We start from the raw sequence: 21,419 nt of genomic DNA on the forward strand, positions 1-21,419 counted from the left end.
TTTATTGAAAGTCGTCGCGGAGAACCCTGGGAACGAGGTTGGCCAAAGCGTATGAATGCCGCACACGTCAGTTTTTCACCGGCTGACGTGAATCAGGCCTCCATGAATGGGTCGTGCAGGTCGTAGGAGTGTTTCACACACTGAAAACTACGACAATGTTTCTTCGATTATTTCGCTCTACAAAATCTTTCGCAAGGATGGTATCAGTTGCCAATGTCCCTTTCAAATTGGCTCTTGGTTTGTTTTGTTTTTGGAAGGTCTTGCTTCCGGTTAAAAGCAGCCAATCAGGATCAATCAAACTGACAGGCAGAATGGCGCGAAACATCTGCAAACACCACGCATGATCGCCCACGCGTTTTACGTCAAAACACCTCTACAAATTACCGTCCTCTTCATCTTAAAACAAGAAGCACTTATTTATTTTCTTTATCATACAACGCCCGATGTATTCAATAAAAACATCTCGAACGCAGTGAAAGGATTAATGAGTTTCTCAAAGCGAACTTAAAGTTTACTCTTTCTTTCAAATTTTTAGATTATGATAATGAATGAATATTATCTGCTATTATCATAACAAAAGGCCGCAAGATCTGAGACACGGCTGATGCAATAGTATGGAGGGTTTCCTCGGACAACACTTAACAGCAACGAAACGATTGGTTCGTCGTAAGAGCGTGAAAGCTGTCAATAACATGAAATGACAAGCTGTCCTTTAAGATGTTTGCGCTAATTACGGATGTTGCTTCAGAAAATACGACTTTGCTCGGCTGGCTGAATTCCCAGATCACTAAAGTAGTACAAATAATCCCTCTTTTCATGTGAAGTACCCCGCGTGACGTTACAAAGGCTGGAAAATTAATAATAATTTCTGCTATACAACCCGAAACATCCCGAAACAATGATCTCTAAACGACAACGATTCTGATTGGCTAACTTTCTTCCCGGTATTTCATCATTCAGCTGTTTACATATCACGCTCTGAGCACATGCAAAAAACCGGCTTTTAACCTAAAACATAGCGATAGCGCGCGGTGGTTTTATTATCTGATCTCCCAGCTAAAGAACAAGTTTAGTTTCCGAGCAGACTCTCGAAGAAAACATTCAAAACTCCTAAAAAAAACAGACAGTAGAGACCAAGTAAGACTTATTTTATTAACACAAAAACACTTTTACACCACATCCAGTTAAGTGTGTCTAGTGGCACAAACATTGACCGGTCGTGTTAAACTGAAATTTCTTGTTTTGATTCTCACATAAATTTTACAGAAGTGTCCTCGGTTCTCGCGAAAATATGACGGAGAAAGACCTCGCTATCGACGACGGCGCTGCGTATAAAACGGCAGTGTCCACAGTAGCGATATTGGCGACGGATGAAGACGATAAAGATCGAGTGGTCGTCGTGGAAGAAGAGAAAGTACGACTTGGCTGGGACAACAAAGTGCAGTTTCTACTGTCTGCGATCGGTTTCGCTGTTGGCTTGGGGAATGTTTGGAGGTTTCCTTGGCTCTGCCAGAAAAATGGAGGAGGTAGATAGATAAAATTATTTTTATTATTTTATTCTTTTCTTTTGTATGCTTATTCATTTAATTTTCAAGCGCGATTTTCAGGCTAAACTTTTTTTAATTTATTTAATTTTTGGTCATCTTTGTGAAGTAACAACGACTGATTATTTCAGTTGTGCTGAAAAATAAAATGCTCTTTATCTTATCTGGTAACCACGGGTTTTTACAATAATAGGGTGTTCAGTTTATCCCTGAAACCTATCGCTTAAGGCCCCTCTCAGTGATTGCCTCATTAGCTAGTAGAATGCTAGTGAAATAAATGTGAATTGTAACTTTCTAAAAGCGTTCTAAGTAATTTTTTATAAAAATCAAATATTGAACGAGGTTCTAGTCGGTATCACAAAAGATTTTTCACAATAGTTATGTTTAATTTTGGTGTTATTTATAGTATATTGAGATAAAAATATCAACTCAAAACCATCGGGATGTTTTACAATGGCATCAATCTTCTTTTTCAGTTTAAAAACTTCCTTCCTTTCAATTTGAAAACTTCCTTCAATCAATCAAACGCATTAATAAACGATCACGAAAAAACGACGGTCAGTCGGGAAATACAATATAAACTTAGAAATTATTTAAACAAGAAATTTCTTAGCTTAATGATAAAACATCAGTTGTCTTGGCAAAAAATTCCAATCGGCTCAGTTCGTTTCCAAGAAGAGAGAAATTTTTTATGTAACATAGCGTACACGGTAGTCAAAAGCGTTCCAAACGTAAATTGAATTCAGTTTGAAAAAATTCAAAACAGTAAAACCAACAACATTTGAACAAGCCTACGTGCGAAAAATTGCTCCTCGTTTCTTTGGGGAATCTACACATTTTTAACCCCTCTTAACACGAGAAAACACACGTTAATAACACTTTAAAAATTGCGGTCGCGAGGGCTTAAAACTGAATACCAAATAACTCAAACTTTAACACGAAGCAATTCTCTTTTGTTGGTCAAAACCGGCAAAATGCACTGAAACAATAGTTCGCTTATCACAATTTTTTTAAAGAGCTAATTCATGCACATTCAAGGAGCAGCGCGACTCGGTCAGAAAAAAGGGCGAGGGGTACCCCGTCCTTTTTGTTTTTCACTTGCGCCTGAAACAGGCTAGACACATTCTTTGTCCAAAAAAATCGTACAACATCTCCCTGTCCTTTGCTTTAGCGGTTTCTGGACCATCCCTTGATGCCTCGTTTGAAGTATTTCAAGCCGATATCCCCTTTATTCTTATCACTTGCCACTTTGAAATTGATGCATCAATATAGAGAAGAGAAATTTTAAATGGAAAGGAATTAAGGAAATAGGCCTTAAAATCTGCTGGATAATCACACAGTATAATTGTTTTTAGCCACAAAATCTTCGCTTTCCGGTCAGAACACGCTAAGAGTAAATGAAAGAAAATCGGTGCACGCTGTTTTAAGAAATTTGCTTTTTACATTAAGTATCAAATATCAACGGTACAAACGAAAACCGTGTATGTGTATGAGCGTGATATTATGAACGTTTCGCCAGCGATGCAATTCCAGTTGGAATTTTATCTGGAAAATTACATAAAGGAGAGCAGAATTTTAGTGATGCTGATTGGTCTTCAAATTCACAGTACTGTTCTATCAAAAATAAACAAAAGGGATGTATGCTTGGCTAATCGGTTACCAAAGAATGTTTGATGTTTAAAGAGAAACCAGTGATATATATAATTTAACATCGGCCAAGGGTTAAGAGTACATAGAAGACGAACGGAAATTAGGAATGTAAATTATGTTTAGCGACATGAACAAGTTTTCCCACAACTTCAGCAAAATCTTTTCTGCAAAATCCCTAACACGAGATTGAACAGTCTTTGCAAGGATTCCGTCTTTCCAGGCTAAAAACATTCGCAGAAAATAAAAGTATGAATTAAATGATTGCCCTTCATGACAGCTCGATGTTTGCTTTTAAGATTTGCAGTACTTTCCTCTGAATGACAAGATATGACATTTTCAATTTAAAAACCCATTACAGAGTTCGCACTAGGACATCACTTTTCAAAGGGTGTGAAAAATGTTCCAGAATATTTCCGTTCCATTGTTTAATGTTATTTTTCACAGTTTGCCACGGAAATATTGGTGAACTCAGTCCCTAATACCTCATTACTGAAAAGCAAACTTTGCAAAACAAACTCGTGATAATTAGCCAATGACCTCCGATGACATTTCCTATCCTGTCGGCATCTGGAAATTTGTGTATCCAAAAACTTATCTTTAGCCGGTTTTGAGAAGAAATAACATTGTAGGAGGGCTTGCAATATTCAGAATGTTTTCTTTTAAAGGTGAAAACAACAGAAGGACCAATAAATAAATATTAATCAAAGTCTATTTATTATTAACAAATTGCTAATTTCTTTCTTCTTCTTCTTCTTCTTCTTCTTCTTCTTCTTCTTCTTTATCTTCTTCTTCCTTCTTTTGTACAAAAACAGAAAAAAGAGAACAACTGTACAAGAGAAAATGCGTTGAGCTTTGCACCATCTCCACGGTCGCTATGGCTTTGAACTCGTAGAAGTGTAAGAAAAGAAAAAGGTTAAAAAGAAAATTTGTAATAAAAAGGATCACAAAATCTACTTGATTCAAATTTTACTAATTGATCTAAAAAGCTTTGAAGCGTTGTCATAAGAAAATTAATATGAAGAATTAGTTCAGAGCCTTTTAGAAGGAGTTCGTCCACGGAAATAGCTATCAATCTCGATTTCTAAAGCATATATTGATTCTAGCAGAAACAAATATGTAAAATGAGGTGTTGTTAATGGAACATGGATCACAGTTGTCAGTAGCGCGGATGTAATTTTTCATTGCCAAGTGATAATTCCATTTTTCATCCTAAAAAAAGGCACTTATATCTCTTGTTGCAATAATAGGTACCCTTAAAGTGAACTGAAATGCTACCAAGCCTATAAATATCAATCAACTAAAATCATTTTTGTGATATTACAAAGCAAACGTCGGTGTACTGTATTTGCACGCCCTTAAAACTCATTAGGCAGTCAAGATATAAGCGGAAATTGTAAAAGCTAAGACATGTTTGTAAAAGAACCAGCTCTTAAAAAAGGGCGTTTATAAGTAGAAATGAGAATTTTACCAAAGAAAAAGCATATTACTGAAAAATGTTTTTTAAAAAGCTTGATAATATACAGGGTTTAAGCAGACCATTGCGTGCAACCCTCAGCTTATGCTAGCTAGTACAAGAATCCCCATTATATATAAGGAGGCGGTTGAGTGACTTTCAACGGAACCCTTAGATTTTCTTACAATATTGCGTCCTATAGCTAATAGCGTAGTTCATACTATTATACATGCTCTTGAATAGTACCTAAAAAAGCCAAGAAGAAAAATACTGAAATTGTGATTTAACCACCTGTTCTCGGATTTGATTTGCAATATCAAAGCGTTTTATTCCTAAAAATTGCTATACACCGTGTTTATGAGATAATGCAACTGAAATTAAGATAGTACTATAAAACAAAACAAAAAACTAAAAAAACGTTGTGAATAGTGTCATTTTGTGTAGTTTACACAAGCGTTTCGGGCATAGCCATTCTTCAGTGTGAAACTGTTTTCCAATGTGTGTAGGCGATCGCATGTTGGATTTAAAAGGCCCAAGAGCACGCGAAAGCCTGAGCCTGAAATTAAGATATGCGGCCAAGAACACGCAACAAGGATCTGCCTTGACCACTGTCGTAAATCGAACTGGATGATATCTGAATCCTTCCTTTCACCTTTGTAACTGCAACACGGACTTAGCTAGTTTTAGATGGACACTTGTGAAAATTTTCCCATTAACTCAGTCCTGATCAGGCCCTCCCTTCAAATGCCATGTAGGGCTTGCCGAGCTGTAACACTAATATGGAAGGAAGCTTTGTGTTTCCGTTGTTATTTTTATCCTTCGGGGTTTTTTGTCTGGAATAGTCTTAACCTTGAATTTTAAGTAGTAGATAAAATATGAGGGGAGATTGTATGGGCGTTTACAATGGCGAGCCGCTAGGCGAGCCATTAAACGGCCATAAGATCGGACGGAATATTCAGTGAAATGAAAACAATAAATTGAATGTAAGTATGTATGCGAATCAGTAGAGATCGTATCAAAAGTTACGAAACTAATAGCTGAGGGAGGTATCAAAAGTTATTTTTGTTGATTGTATTGGGGAAGTGGTGCATGGACTGAACGGCGGGAGGTTGCACCCCATGAATAGTTAATGAATTTTACAATAGCTTTTATTGTTCTTTCTTGTAGGAGCTTTCCTGATACCGTACTTTGTTATGCTCATCTTCGAGGGAATCCCAATCTTCTACTTGGAGCTCAGCATTGGCCAGCGACTTCGCCAGGGAGCTATTAACGTCTGGAGCACAGTTTGTCCCTACCTGGGAGGGGTAGGGATTGCAACCACAGTGGTTTGCATTCTGGTTGGCAGTTACTACAACGTGGTCATTGCCTGGGTGTTGTTTTACCTCTTCAACTCCTTCCAATCTCCTCTTCCCTGGGCAGAGTGTCCAAAGTTGTCGAGTGGGCTGAACGGCACCGAGTTGACAGTGCCAAAAGAATGCTCCGGGAGTGGCCCGACTGCCTACTTTTATCATCGCGAGACGTTGATGCACGCTAACAGAATAGAGGAGAGCGCTGAGATTAACTGGAAGCTGGCTGTGGCTTTGGTGGTTGCCTGGCTGTTGGCGTATCTTTGCATCATCAAGAGCATTCAGTCATCTGGCAAGGTACGTTAAACATGGCTAGGCTTTTACGACTTTTATCTAAAGGAGAACACAAAAAGGAATCCACCCTGCAATAGACAGAGACATAGTATTCACCTTCCAACTTACAGTGACTTTGCACTCAAAAGAGATTCAATACGTTTGTTTGTTTGTTTGTCTGTTTGTGTGTTAGAAATAGCTATAAAGTCACCACAACGTTATTGCCTACAACAAATCTTTACATTCTTTCAGGACGTCAGGAAACAAGTTTTATCTTTTCTTCACAGGTTGTGTACTTTACAGCGACCTTTCCTTACTTGGTTCTGTTCGCATTTTTTATCCGGGGTCTTCTCTTAAAAGGCTTCGAGGCAGGATTAATTCACTTGTTTACTCCAAAGGTATGTTCATCCTTATATAGAGTTCAGCATGGAATGTTTGAACTTAATTTGTCGAGGCAGACAGAAACGATACAATTCAAAACCAGGTTCTAGCTCTGCAAAGTAGTGTTAGTCTGAATACGTAATATATTGGGCAATTTGGTGACTTCCATTACTAGAATTTGAAATCGTGGAGACACTAAATTCTTTACACCCGAGAACAGAGCCGGATACTGTCGCAGTGTATAGGTCATCTGCATAGAGCGCAGAAAGTGTTTGATATGGTAACAGGTGAGGTAATGGAAGAGTTTTACGAGCGATAAACATCTGGGCCTCTGAGGTTGACAAAAGGCGATGCACTGTAACCGGTCGCTTTTTGTTTTGAAGCCACAGCTCTCGCAGCTCTGTAGTGCTCAATTCGGGGTGTTTACCAAATTCACTGTGGGGGATAGTTAGAGATTTAAGTAAATTTGCGACGTTCACCCAAGCAACGTGACTGCTCCAACCTTTTAGATAGTAGACAATGCCTGACAGGGCCAATTCATGGAATATCCATGTTCATAGTTGTGAGATGTCCAAAATACAAATGACAAACAGCTTAATGCCTGACTTCTCGGAGGTCCAGATCGTCCCACAATAAGCCCTTTCACAGTTTTGAAACTTTGGAATCATGGTTTTGAACCTGAAAGGCTTGAAACATAGCTCGAAATTAATACAGGCAAAATTCAATAAACACCGTGTGGAGAAGGTGAAGTGACCATTAACCGAGGTAGTAACGGTTGCGCTGTGGCAAGTCCTGGACCATTACATATTTCGGTACAATGGTATCCGTGAAAGGGCTTGTTGTGGTATTTTAAAGGAATAAACGTAGAGAGTAAAGGAACAATATGGAATGATGGTATGATGGTTTAACGGTTAATCCTTATCGTAAGATGATTACTAACGTCTAACTACAGCAAAGGCTTCTGCAATTCCAATGCAGTTTAACAATACCAACTCCAGCAAAAAGGGACAACGTAAGTATACTGGCTAATGTGACGTCTGCAATTCTAATGCAGAAACGTGTCACTGGGTGGGTGGGACAAGCTAAAAGGATCTCGACACTGCAATTCAAATGCAGCAACGCTAAGGAATTTGTCAACCACGGAAACCTTTCAAGTCCAAATGACTAAACGTTAAGTTTTCTGCAATTCAAATGCAGTTTTTTCTTCCCTTGACTTACTGGCCCCTCTTGACAAAACGTGTTGCTCAGTCTTGAATTATGACAAAAATGACAATTGTTTTACAGCAAACCACTCCGCAATCTTAATTTAGGTAACTCAACTCTTCTGCAATTCAAATGCAGTCTAAAACTGCAGACATCGAGGATGCTTTCGACTTGAATCGGATTGCTTTGTAACTGTGACCCTTAACAATGTACACAATTTGATTCCATTGGTCAGGTTCTATACAGAGCAACAGCGAAACCACAGGAGCTAAAACAAAACAAAATTAGCTTTCTGCAATTCCAATGCAGTTTTCAAACTTAAAAGAATGCAACACATTTTCGTGTTAAAGGATTTTAAAGAGGAACGCGACAAGTGGTTGTCCAGTATAGAAGACCATAAAACGGCAATCAATGCACTCTCGATGATCTCTGCAATTCCAATGCAGAGAATTTCGTCGTTCGCTCAAAACTACTGTCGAATTCTACAACAACTACAATGCAGTAAAGTCTACAGATAAACAAATCAAGGTTTACTCTGAAGTTCTTCGAGAACCAAATCATTTACTTCTGCTCTAGCTTGCTCTTGTAAAACAAGAAATGGACGTGTCCAGCAATGATGGCAACACGGTACGAGACTCGAACAAGACAAGACAGACGATTTCTACCTGGAAAAACAAGCAACTAAAAATGTGATTTGCAAACTGCAAAAGTTCATCTAAACATATGCAATTCCAATGCATTAACGTAATCAAAATGCCAAAAGACACTAATTTACTTTCATGCTTCAAATGTAGAGAAACAAGATATGGAAATGATGAGTAACAAAGCGAGGATGTTCTCTTTGGTGGCCATGCCCTAGAAAAATGTCTCAAATACGGTAACTCGCCTCTAACATACAGTAAATGTATACATTGTAATAAAAAAAATGTTTGTTTTTTTGCAAAAACGTGATAGAGAAGAGTCATGAACTGACTGCTGTGCCAGAAGAGCTCAGTGCCAGTTTCCTATTAAATGTAGCGTTCTCGAAACGCTGTTTTCATTTGGAAAAACAACATATTTGTGGCTGAAACCATAATCGATGTGCACTTTGTTCACAAAGCACCGATAATTAAAAAGCTACACCGATTTATAATCTAAAATAAAAGAAAGCATTTTGCTGTTTGCTGCGCCCTTGTGCCCAGCGTCAGCATGCCGTAACTATTTCAACACAGTCGTTCTCAAAACACTGATTTTAAACAAAACAATTATGAAAGGAATCTTCACTCTATTTGTTGAGCCGTGTGCCTAGTAAACACAATCATTCAAAAATACAGTAGTTCTCAAAACGCTGGTTTATCTATAATAAAATAAAATGTTCACCGCACTTCTATAAAATGCCATAAAAATGCTGGTTGCTGCGCCTTGTGCCCAGTGACAGCTATCAATCAAATGCCCAGTAGTTCTCAAAACACTGGTTTCTTATATTAATAAAGTAACTGATATAATGGAATGCTTTTTGCTGCGCCTTGTGCCCAGTGATCAGCTGTCAATCAAACCGCCCAGTAGTTCTCAAAACACTGGTTTCTTATAATTACAAAGCAACTTCTATAAATGAATGCTGGTTGCTGCGCCTAGTGCCCAGTGACAGCTATCAATCAAATGCCCAGTAGTTCTCAAAACACTGGTTTCTTAAATTATAAACCGACGTATGTCAAAAACTGATGAATGCTGTTTTCTGCGCCTAGTGCCCGGTGACAGCTATCAATCAGATGTACCCAGTAGTTCTCAAAACACTGGCTTTTGACTATAAAAATACTTACATATAAAATATATTTGAATGCTGAATGCTGAGCCATGTGCCCAGTGACAGCTATCAATCAAAACCCCAGTAGTTCTCAAAACACTGGTGCCACAGAAAAGATTACCAGCCTTGGTTCTATCACCTATCAATGCACATATAAAGTATAAAACATGTTTGGGCTCACTGCTGTGTCCTGAACTCAGCAGCAGGTCCATTTACTTAGACAGTTGTTCTCGAAACACTGTAATCTAATGCACGATAGCCACAAAATTAACATTAACTTTTGTTAACTTAAACCTCATGAGTTAAACCTAATGCTTGTTACAAATGATACCAACTAAATGATAATTTTGAGCATAATACAGTTTTGTGTTGATTATCAAAAGCTAACTCTATACGTTTTCCTAGTTAAAACGAAATCAAATGGATTATTAAACCTGCTTGACACTGATCTCTGCGCCTCGAGCCCAGACGACATGTGTCAATCAAAGCAGGAGTCAGGAGTTCTCGAAACACTGATGTATGTTTTCATCAACAGTGGGAACGTCTTCTGGACCCACTAGTATGGCTGGACGCAGCAACACAAATCTTCTTCTCTTTGGGTCTGGCCTTTGGCACTATGGTTGCCTACGCCAGTTACAATTCCATTCACGAAAACACACTGCGTGACACCATTACAATTTCCATCGCTAACTGCATGACATCCTTGTTTGCTGGGATTGTTGTTTTCTCCATTTTAGGATTCAGGTAAGAAACCGATCACTGTTTCATCAAGAGTCTAAGGATGTAAGGATATCCAACCCATTTGCAAGAAACAGACCTTTATTCAAGGATAAAATGAATTAATTGTGGTGCATACCCATTCTTCCAACACTTTTGGAAGAACAGGACTGTAATTAACAAAAAACCTATTTGATGACTTTCGTAAAGGCTTAAAAATGCCAACGTCTCCTACACTACATACCCATCAATGCCTTAAAACAACCAGTCATCAAAATTCAAGGCATAAATACTTGAAAAACAAATGAAAGTTTTAGTTCAGACACGTTTGAGACTGTTGAAAACCTTATGGGCTAAAGGGAAAAATTGTTCAAAGTACGTTTCATCACAATTAAAATACAACTTTTCCATGACACTTTACAAACTGCTTTATAGACGCACCAGCTTTGAATCCTGATCTAGCAAGCACCTTGGAAGCTACATTGCGTTAACTTAACTCGTGGTTTCGTAAACTATGATGCCACTCCATAACTCGATGGATTCGCGTTCCTCATCTCTTGACTACCATACATTTTTTAATGGCAAAAACCAGTATTGTTTAGCAAGTTTATTGGGAAAAATATGGTTTTTTTTTTTTTTTTTTTGGGGGGGGAAAAATATGTATTAGCCGAAACCTGAGGATGACAGACAGCAGTAGCTCAGGTGAACAGTTTTGGTCCTTGCACCTACGAAGGATATTTGCTGTTGCCGCATAGGTAGCCATCCGTGGACATCATCACTTCAACGAGGGTCACAGAAGTGACAAATAAAGGATTAAGTAAAGATATAAGCAGTTTATTGATACATTTTCAGTCCTTGAAGCAACCCTGTTTTCAAACGCGTGCAATTCGTCCCCTATTAATTACCATGATTAACAAAAACCACTTGCGTCTGCCGTTGCTTCAGTCCAATCATTTCTGTCGTGGTCGGTGTTCTGTAAATCCCTTTGATCAAAGGAAGTTACATGTTCACATATTGTGTGGGGTTAAAATTTTATTTATTTATTTACCGTTATCCTAATTAAATAGCTTTGTTACAACTTCAAAAACAAATTATAACCCTTGCATTTCACTTTGAAGATTGCCACATAGCTCCGGCATAATGTTATACATGGCTCGATGTTTGGTCAAGTTGTCTAAATGTTTGGGCCCCAATGGTCTTGAATAGATCTGCACATTAAAACACTTTTCGTTAAAGCGTTTTGTAAGACAAGTTTACATTTTTACAGAGCAACGTACATGTTGGAAAACTGTGAAGCAAGCAATGCCAAAATCTTGGAGAACCTCAATACAACCCTTCACACGCTGAATACAACAGGGCTGTCCCCACAGCATGTCGAATGGCTTAAAGGCAACACCACAAGCAATGTCACAAGCGGACTTCAAAAATGTGACCTGGAGACATTTCTTACAGATGTACGTGTAGATTTAGATAGTTTTATTTCTTTGCTTATCGTTGCTCTTGTTTTCTTTGTGTGTATTCTCCATCCATGGCCTTTGGCATTTTGGCACAAATTGTAGAACAGGATAAAGAGTGTTTTTCTCCCAAAGGATTATGAGCTCAAACGTTGATTATCATTACAAAAGTGTCTGGGCGGTTTGCTCAGGAATGAGATTAAACGTCAAAAAAAATGGAAGGCAGCACCTCGCAGTTATACAACTAGTGCGTATAGTGTGATCGTCCGGATGAGAGTAGGTTTGTGTGGTGGCAAGCGTGTAATAATTGGGTTTGCTTGATATTGGCTGAGATCAGACATGAACAATCATTGATGGGTCAGAGAACATTTCACGAGTTTACATGAACTAATCGAAGAGTTCAACAACAGAAAATCATTTGAAGGCTGCTCTGGGTGTTTACCTAACACGCCCCCAAGTAGTTCAAAACCATCCTTTTTCCTAAACACTACACTGAAGTGATTAATGAATGTTCGGCGTAGGTTTGTTAGTTACGTTATTAAAATTAACTGAGCAATTTCAGACAGCCAAATGTTCAGTTTCTCATGGGCACTGTGATTTGCTACTTCGAAAACAAATTACCAGCTCGGCGGATAACCAGAACTGGATATGATTTCCTGTGTTCTGATTGGCTCATTCACCGACCAAAACATTGTTCAGACCGCGAAAGGACTAAGCCGTCCAGTAGGACGCTGAGCAAATATAGCGTCGGTCCCCGAGTCTTCCATGAACGAATATAACAAGCTCGAATGGTATAAGTAGAATCCCGATTAACCCACGTTTTCTTGAACCTCGAGCTCCGCATAACTAAAACCAGTGGTTGTTTTCCTTGGATGTATGTTACTTGTGGATTTACGCTTCAATTTAACGCACGCTTTCTCGAATCATTTTCGTTTCCTCTGAAACGGTTTGGTAACTCAAGTTTCCACCGCACTGCGCTGTACTTTTCATTATAAAGGATTTTTGCACAAGATGTTGATTTCAAAGCTGACAGCCAAAGCATCGTAAACGAAAGAAAGATGCGTCGGCCTTAATATGTCGAATGCAGCTGAATATAATTTTTCATCAGGCCAATTTATGACAGTTGAATATTGTAGTACACGTTTCAAATAGAGCCTGCTCGTAGACCTCGTAGGCTTAATACAATTAGCACAATTTTTAGATGGGATCTTTTGTGTCACATTCAATTTTCAGTGATTAATAAAAACATTTAGACTTAAAAAATGTTCCAGGTACATTATGTTCAAAAGTTCTAATACTTTTTAGGATTATCCTGATAACAATATTTTGAGGTAAAAATTAATATTTTCTTTCTAAAAATTGACTGCCACTACAGCTTTCACGCACAGTTTTAACAAACCCATGTTAGATTTTTCTTTGCTGCTGCCTCAGACACCACCTTTTTTACTCATTTTTTATTTTGTGCAAGCAGGGGAGCATTATTAGCATTCAACATCACTCATTCAAAAGTTTTTTATTTTTTATTGATCATATCATACTTCCTTCCTGTTACTGCTTTCTTGCCATAACCTGCAAAAAATAAGATTTAGCAAATTTATTAGTGCAATGAGAGCTGCTCAACTCATATAATTATTCCATCCTTTTACATATACTAGCTATCATGGGAAGTGAAAATGATTCTGTCAGCATTTACATGCAGTTGAACTGTGGATTTTAGCTACAATCTCCACAGCCACTAAATTTACAATATGATGCCAAGGTCTGAATGAAAAGATGATAGCCCCATTTTTAATTGTGCATCACTGTATTGCATGGTGCTTTACCATGTGAACATTCCCCAATAGTCAGAAGAGATAGTTAAATTGTGGAAAAGTGTGGTAACATTATACCATGGGTGATGATACAGAGAAAACAAGATTTTCAAATGCACAGTACCAGGCCAGCCCAGATTCTCCCCATACCCCAATCATTCCACCTTAATTACCAGGTGGCTATTTCACTTTTTATCTTGTGTTTCATCCATAATAAAATTGTCTTTAGTTCAAAGGTCAATGTAGGATCATAATCTAATATGTTTTAAATTAAGGATAATATGGTGGATAGCTATAAAGCAGTTAAAATAGGGAAGAACAGCATCACAGGAGCTTTGGATATACATGTAAAATTATTATAATTTCAAAGGTGCTGTCAAATTAAATTCTTTTTTTAAGTGCAGAAATGTTAACATGAATTTAAAATTCAGTCAGTTACCCTCATCTAAACAAGTCATCCATAAGCAATAAAGTAAAATTTACTACAAAAATCTTGAAATAAAATCAAAGTTTATATGATGTCAAATAAGTCAATGAGCCATGATTCAAATAATAATAGAAGATAAAGCCTGTTGTTGAGCCTAGTGGCTCATCAAGGCCAGAGCTTATCCTGATTTTATTTTCTGTAGCATTAAGTGGCTAGGCATATTTCTACAACCCCTGGATAGGATGCTAGCCCACCACAGGGCTACCCCTGACTGTAAATTCACTAGTGCCCATTTATACATGTGCCCATTTATTCACTAGTGCCCATGTACTCTCCTTGCCCAAGAACACAACGCAGTGCCCTGGCCGGGTTGGCGGACCACTCAATCACTGCCCTCCCACAATTAATCAGAGATGTTAACTCAAAAACGGTGTCTGACATTGCAGAATGCAGAAAGCAGACGAGAGAGAAGATAAGAGAATATTGTTTACCTTACCATATTGGAAGCTACGGTGCCCTAAACAGGACGGAGAAAGGTAACAGAGTTTAGCTACGGAGGAGCTGTTCACTCAGGTTGCCTACTACACACTCGGAGCCTAAATAGCACTCGAGCTTTGGCTCAAAAAGAATAAAGTCTGCACTGCATGCAACAGACGGAATAAAGAGAAATAAACAAGTTACCTATGAACCACAATGTGCGCATATCATACCTTGTAAAAACACTTATTTCCAGACTCATGACTCATAAAACATGGAACCACAGTTAATGCTCAGCCTGACCAGAATGACCAGACCCATGACAAAAAGACAAAATTGCAAACTGGATGCACAAAAAAACACCAGCTATAACTGAAGTTTCTTAATTTGTATCAGAGTGTTTTATTTGTGGCTGTGCTTTTATCAAGATGAATAAATTATTTGTATTGTTTTTAGCCAAGTATACTGATGGGGAATAAGAATAAATACAGCTTCAAATCGGGTCAACAGCATGCCATGTGTGATCGGTCAACGAGAAACACATCTGGCGAACTACATAATTGCATCTTCGAAAGCCGTGGAACAAGCGATGCAGTCATGGAACAACACGAAAATAACACCATGTAAAAGCAAATTTCATACACATTCACGACATATTTTTTTCAAAGAGGACAAAAAATGCTACATACCTGATTTTTCCATTTATGTGTCGTCCTGTCGCGCGAAAACTGAGCAAAAATAGCACAAAATGGTACGGTTTCGGCCTCGCAACTCGTGAAAGCTTCGCAAAACGCCATTTTCTTCTCCACGCGACAAATCTCTATTGTTCTATTGTATTGTGTGAGAGCCTGTGGGAAAAGGCCGCTTTTTGGCCACAAAAAGAGCTCAGAAAAGAGAATGTATAGTGTGCCTTGCTTCGGCGGCCATATTGCCATTTCTGGTGACGTCACCAGATATCCAGTTCTGGTTATCCGCCGAGCTGATTACCAAAGGATTAAATGTTTTTTTTTTATGCATTCCTACATCTTATACAATAGACTGCCAGTGGTCCAGGATTGGTGTTCATTGCATTCACTGATGCCATTAATCAAATGCCTGGTGCAACCTTTTGGTCCATCATGTTCTTCCTTATGCTTCTGACCCTTGGGCTTGACAGCTTGTTTGGAGCTCTGGAGAGTGTAACAACAGCCTTGAAAGATGTCAGAGGCTTCGGAAAGCTAAGAAGAGAAGTTTTATCTGGTGAGCAACGTATAGGACCAGAACCCTCTTTTCACAGAAGCCAGGTCGAGAAGTAAAATGTCCCATATGCTATCTCAACCAAAATTAGAACAAAGGGCGCTACCCCTTCATCCCGCGAACTGGCCAGCCCGAGATAACTATTTTTCGTCAATTTTGATTAGAAGGCAAAAAATCAGCTACCAGCTAGAAAACGGCAACTTTTTAGAAGTTGTTGCACCAGCAGATTTAATGAACTGATGCATACAATTTATTGACAAATTGGTACAGCCAGCTTGAGATAATAAACTGGTTTGCACTCTTTGAAAGCGAACGTCGGTCATTGTAAACAATAACACAATTGAGGCTAATGGGAATTAACATTCATGTTAGACATTGGGCGGAATTTTCACTTCCATTTTGTGCTTTTAACTAGCAAGCAACCTGCGTGTGTTGTCAGTGAATTGATCAGCAGTATTATCAACGTTTTACACGCAATTTGTGGTAGATAATCTTAACATTTTATGGCAATTTAAAACCTTACTTTTTTAGGGCTTTTGTGCATCACCGGGCTCTGCATTGGCCTTCCCATGGTTACATATTCTGGTGAATATGTCCTTCAGATGTTCGACAGCTTTGCAGGCAATCTTCCTCTTCTGCTCATTGCAATTTGCGAGTGTGTTGGTGTTTGTTATTCCTATGGCATCTCAAGGTAGGGTTCAGAAACGTAACAGTAAAACATACAAGTCATGCTTTAAATGGCTTACACAACGAAAATATTGAAATTTTACAGGCAAAAATGCCGCTCTGGTTATGTAACAGACATTGACTGGTAGCTACCTTGAGCGGTTTATGCGGATTGAAGAGGATTTATCACACGCCACTTATTTCAGCATCTACGCAATGTTATTACACTTTAAAGACAGTGTTCTGTAAAAGCGGCTGATCATTGGCGATTGTCCACGAATTCCACTTGAGAAACAAATTTGATTTTTTTTTTTTAAGTAGAATTTTACAGTGCCATCAGCTTAAATTCAAAGCAACTTCCTCGAAATGAAGATTTCCGGTCCAACACGCATACGATATGGACAATAATAATAATAATAATAACTTTATTTAACGAGGGTAAAAACACTTTCATCCATCCAAGTACAATTAATATGGAGATTTAAAAAGAATTTCTGCAAAACCAAAACGCTTCTGCACGTGTATTTCGGGACAACAGCAGGAAAATAAATTGCCCATCAGTTAATGTACAACCGTATAGCCAAAGCTTTCTTTAGAAACATTTTCGTAATACGGACACCTCTATTTAACGAACAGTAAGAGTTCGCTTACTCCCAGTTCATCTATATAATTAATACTAATGCAGACATCTCTAGTAATGCAGATACCTGTATCAGAATAAGGACACTCATCTATGCCATATGTCTTATGTTCACAGGTTTTCTGATGATATAGAGTACATGACTGGCAGCCGACCAAACCTTTTTTGGAAAATCTGCTGGATGTTCGTCACACCAGCTGCCATGTTGGCAATCCTGATTGCCAGTATCATCCTTATGTCACAGGGAAAAGCCTCTTACTATGCTTGGAATATGGACAAGGTATAAAAACGAACGAGTCTGATTACTTTTATCGTTAAAGGCGCTGTTACACCGCTGTCCCACAAGGCAAATTGTCGAGCAACTTGTCTTACAGTTTCTTGCCACTCAAGCTGCAAGAAAAATTGCTTAGAGTAACACACAATGAAAATGTCTCGCAGCGCACTCGTTGCAGCAAGAGTTGCACGAAGTAGAATCAACTTCTATTTTTGGAGTCCTGAAGGGGCCCAAATTTTGCCCAAATCCATTTACCAGCCTTTATGTCCTAAATGCCAGTCCCAGTGTTCTCAATTCCATTTCCCAGCGAAACAATAGGCAAATCCCAGTTCACATTTTACTCATTAAGGCCCATCAAATTTAGCAATGACTGGGGCAACCCTGTAGATACCTCTTTATGCGTCGCCTAGGTGACGCATAAATAACGTTTCGTGCACCTTGTATAGCAACAGCGCATCCAAACTGGACATTACCTAGGATAACAGCAGATTCAACAGTCGTTTGATTATTGTATTACTTATGTATTCCTTTCCCAGGCCACTTATGAGAAAGTCCCCTACCCCGACTGGGCAGTGTTTGTTGTCGTCGTACTTGTTCTGATGTCAGTTGTCTTTATCCCTGGCGTCGCCATTGCTCGGTACTTTGGTCTCGTCAAGTACACGCGGTTGGAACCTGTACCACTAAAAGAAGCTGAAGTAAACGCTCACAGGAATGGAATAGAAGACACAAAAGTCTAACTTCGTTAAAGACTAACCTAGCCATGAGTGACATTTCATTAGATTTAAGTGTATGTTGGCATTTAGCATAATGCTCTCAAAGAAGAAATTAGAAAATTAGTTTAAACTCAAGTTAATCATCTAAGATGTAGATATTTTAAAACATTGAAAGCAAAAAAGGGCTAAAAAAACATGGCTATTTTGCAGAGCTTTTAAAAAGCCTTTTGAGATAAAAAAGGCTTTTTTATTTTCTTATCGTTTGTTCATTTGATATGTCAAACTATTAACTTTATTTATAATAGAAAAAAAGCCTTATTATTTTTGTATGATTATAATAATGACATTAATTACGATTAATAAATTTAGTTAGCATTCATTTATTCGACATTAAGTAAGTTAGTTATGTACATAAAACTGAAACTTAACATAGTTTGAGTCATTTAATTAGCGTTTAGTAAATTGTTCCTAATAAAATGATTTTTTTAGCCATATATCTTGCACTCTTTAGTAGCCAATATACATGTATTGCCTAAATGTATACCCTAAGAATAAATGGTATAACCATAAGTAAATAAATGTATAACCATAAGTAATGGTACTGTATGACCTAAGCTCTTGACGTTTCTAAGAGTCGGATTAATTCATGCACTAGATAGATATTCGTCACTGCTTTGAAATCGTAGTCAAATGTAAGTAGTATAGGGAGATGACTTAGACCTCAATTCTTTTATGCCTTTCGGGAGTGTTTACGTTATCTGCACGCTGACTAATTGCTACTGTTTTTAGCGCCTTTCGTCACAGGTAGACGTTTTCAGTTACAAAACTAGAATCTAATAACCCAAGTATTGCATAATGCAACTTTCAAGATTGACTATTTACTTCAAACCCCGCAGGAGGGGACTACCGTATGCAAGTGATAGGTGCTATTGTGGTGTCATTCGTGGCTTGGTAACGCTTAGGGTTTTAAAACCTAACACGACCACATTTGGAAAAGAAACGACGAAAACTCCTTGTCGTTTTAGAATTGGAAACTCCTAGAGATGAACGTATATGAATGGAAATGTCCCCACGCACTGCCCATGGACTTAAAACTGGTGTAAAATAATATACCGGCATGTTATCTTGCCTTTGTCAAAATGAATAAAACTAATATTCATTGATTAAAGCCGATTGAATCACATTTCCTTGGTTAGAGTACATTGCCCAAAGCAAACGCACATTCCGAAAAAGAAGCTTACCAATGTCTTTCAGGCGCGTAGCTGGGGTTTTTGGAAGGGTGTTCGTATTGACAGGAATATTTATAAGGGGGTTATTAAATACGAGCGCCGAAGGCGCGAGCCTCCAGGGGGGTCTGGTAGCATGTCCCCCCCAGAATATTTTGAAATCTAGAGGCCCGGAAATGCTATTTTCAGCATTGTGCACGTCAATATTTCAAACTCGATGGAGTGTAAAATAACAGGTCGTCTATTGATATTCCATTTATCAAATCCCGAACGCTTGTTAAGGAAATATTTTTCAACGACGGGATTATTTTGACTACATATAATCCTAGGTCACTGGGATATATTGAGGCCACTTACTTACCGTCATTCACTACAGGACTATTCGTAAAGCAAACTTGACAATTGCATCATCCTCGGGTGGAGGCCTTGAAATAGATTGACAATTTCGTCCAGATCGACAGGTGTATCATACTTAATATGCTTGAGAAAGATGGGAGAGCCCATTCTCTTAACAATGTAATACTTTCCCGATACTTTTACCGGTTTCGTGCAGGTTAATTTAAAAGCTGCAACATTCAAAGTTTGTTTTTCATTCCCCCACTATTTGCCAAAAGCTGAAAATCAACAATTGTGTTTTCATTCCTCCATTATTGACCTCCAAAGGGGGTTCGTTCGAACCCCTCGAACCCCCCCCTCCTACGCGCCTGTCTTTATCCTCTGTCCTTTGCACGTACTGTTTGAAGCGCTTTTATTCTTCTCTTCCTGTTAGTCCATTTATAGTACGTTTGGTATCTTTACTCCCTTATTATTTTCCTTAACTCGCCATGTTTGTGCAAGCCGTGTTCGCTGAGTGACGGCACAGCCTCAGCATATGGGCCGATCAGAGGCATTTAAACAATTTTCTTATAATGGAGGCAAATGTTTTCAATAGCTCTATCAGGCATATAAAAGCAGGAGTAAGAGCGCAAGTGGACTTGATCCTAGTTAATCGAGAAGCCGACATTGAACTCCAGTTTCCATTGCATGAAGTGAGTAAAAGTATGGCGTCTTCCCCTGGATGGGATGATAGTCCATGGCAGTTTAATCCTCCACATTTTGTGATGATTCCGTTACAATTCGCCGGTAACCATTTCTACTCAAGGGTTGGGAGAGGCCGCACTACGACAAAGAAGTGCTTAGCCCAACATTTGGACGTAGGCCAACGCACTAACCATTGCTACTGGGGCCACAGTCCCTCCCTTTCAAATAATGGAGGAAGCGTTTTATTGAACTATTAGAGAAAGTATTGTTTGAACGACTTAAACAATTCAAAATAGAATGTAAATACAGTAGAACCCCTATTAAGCGGCCACCCTCGGGGAAATGGCAACTGGCCGCTTAATAGAGGTTGGCCGCTTAATAGGGGTTTGTCAGAAATTAGCATAAGGTCTTTTAAGAAGGTTACATTATTACAATACAAAATAAGGTGAAAAGGAATAACGAAATCACATGAAGACGACAATAAACCTGTGTTTGAATGATTTTATCGGCCGTCACGATCTGAGCTTGTTGGAAATTTATTTAAATATCGTATATTACATTCTTATTGGCCGCTAAATAGAGGTAAAAACAATAGAAGTACGCTCATCGGGACGGAGGAAAGGTGGCCGCGGCCGCTTAATAGGGGTGGCCGCTTAAAAGGGGTTTTATTTACAGTATTATACTGACAATATTTTCGGGACTTTAGTAACTGGCCGCTTAATAGGGGGTGGCCGCTTAATGGGTGGCCGCTTAATAGGGGTTCGACTGTAATTACGTTACTGTTAGGTAGAGTGACGTTTTGCGCAGGTCAATGTTTCTTATTCTTTTCTTACGGATCATTTTAAAATATGTGTATAAGGTCTATATACTACTTTATATATAGCTCATTTCTTGCTAGCGCCTGCAGCAAAAATGCAAACGTTTACCAGTATTGAGAACAAAATGGAAGAAAACAGTTTGTGTTTTTCCATTGATCGAAATGTACTCAACTTAAAAAGCTCCCCCAAAAGGTCCATATCGAAGATGGATCTCTATAATTAGTTGGCGCCGTCTAACCGAAATTGCCCATTTCTTTTCAGCCACACTGCACCTTTTTCCATATCTTTTCTTCCATTGATTTGTACG

The 21,419-nt window shown here is 38.5% G+C and overlaps 1 protein-coding gene across 1 annotated transcript; it reads left to right on the forward strand.

Annotated features, from left to right (window-relative positions):
* Positions 1–904: 904 nt before the first annotated feature.
* On the forward strand, positions 905–19,010 carry LOC144649393 (sodium-dependent neutral amino acid transporter B(0)AT3-like). Its single transcript, XM_078508880.1, has 10 exons — positions 905–1,137; positions 1,267–1,526; positions 5,815–6,290; positions 6,554–6,664; positions 10,169–10,377; positions 11,618–11,804; positions 15,557–15,758; positions 16,287–16,446; positions 17,179–17,341; positions 17,872–19,010. Exons 2-10 carry the CDS (start codon positions 1,292–1,294, stop codon positions 18,070–18,072), a joined length of 1,944 nt encoding a protein of 647 aa, XP_078365006.1. The 5' UTR covers positions 905–1,137; positions 1,267–1,291; the 3' UTR covers positions 18,073–19,010.
* The last annotated feature ends 2,409 nt before the right edge of the window (positions 19,011–21,419 follow it).

The sequence above is a fragment of the Oculina patagonica genome, chromosome 4 (assembly GCF_052425735.1).
Source record: "Oculina patagonica isolate OP01 chromosome 4, crgOcupat, whole genome shotgun sequence".
Classification (NCBI taxonomy): Eukaryota; Metazoa; Cnidaria; class Anthozoa; order Scleractinia; family Oculinidae; genus Oculina; species Oculina patagonica.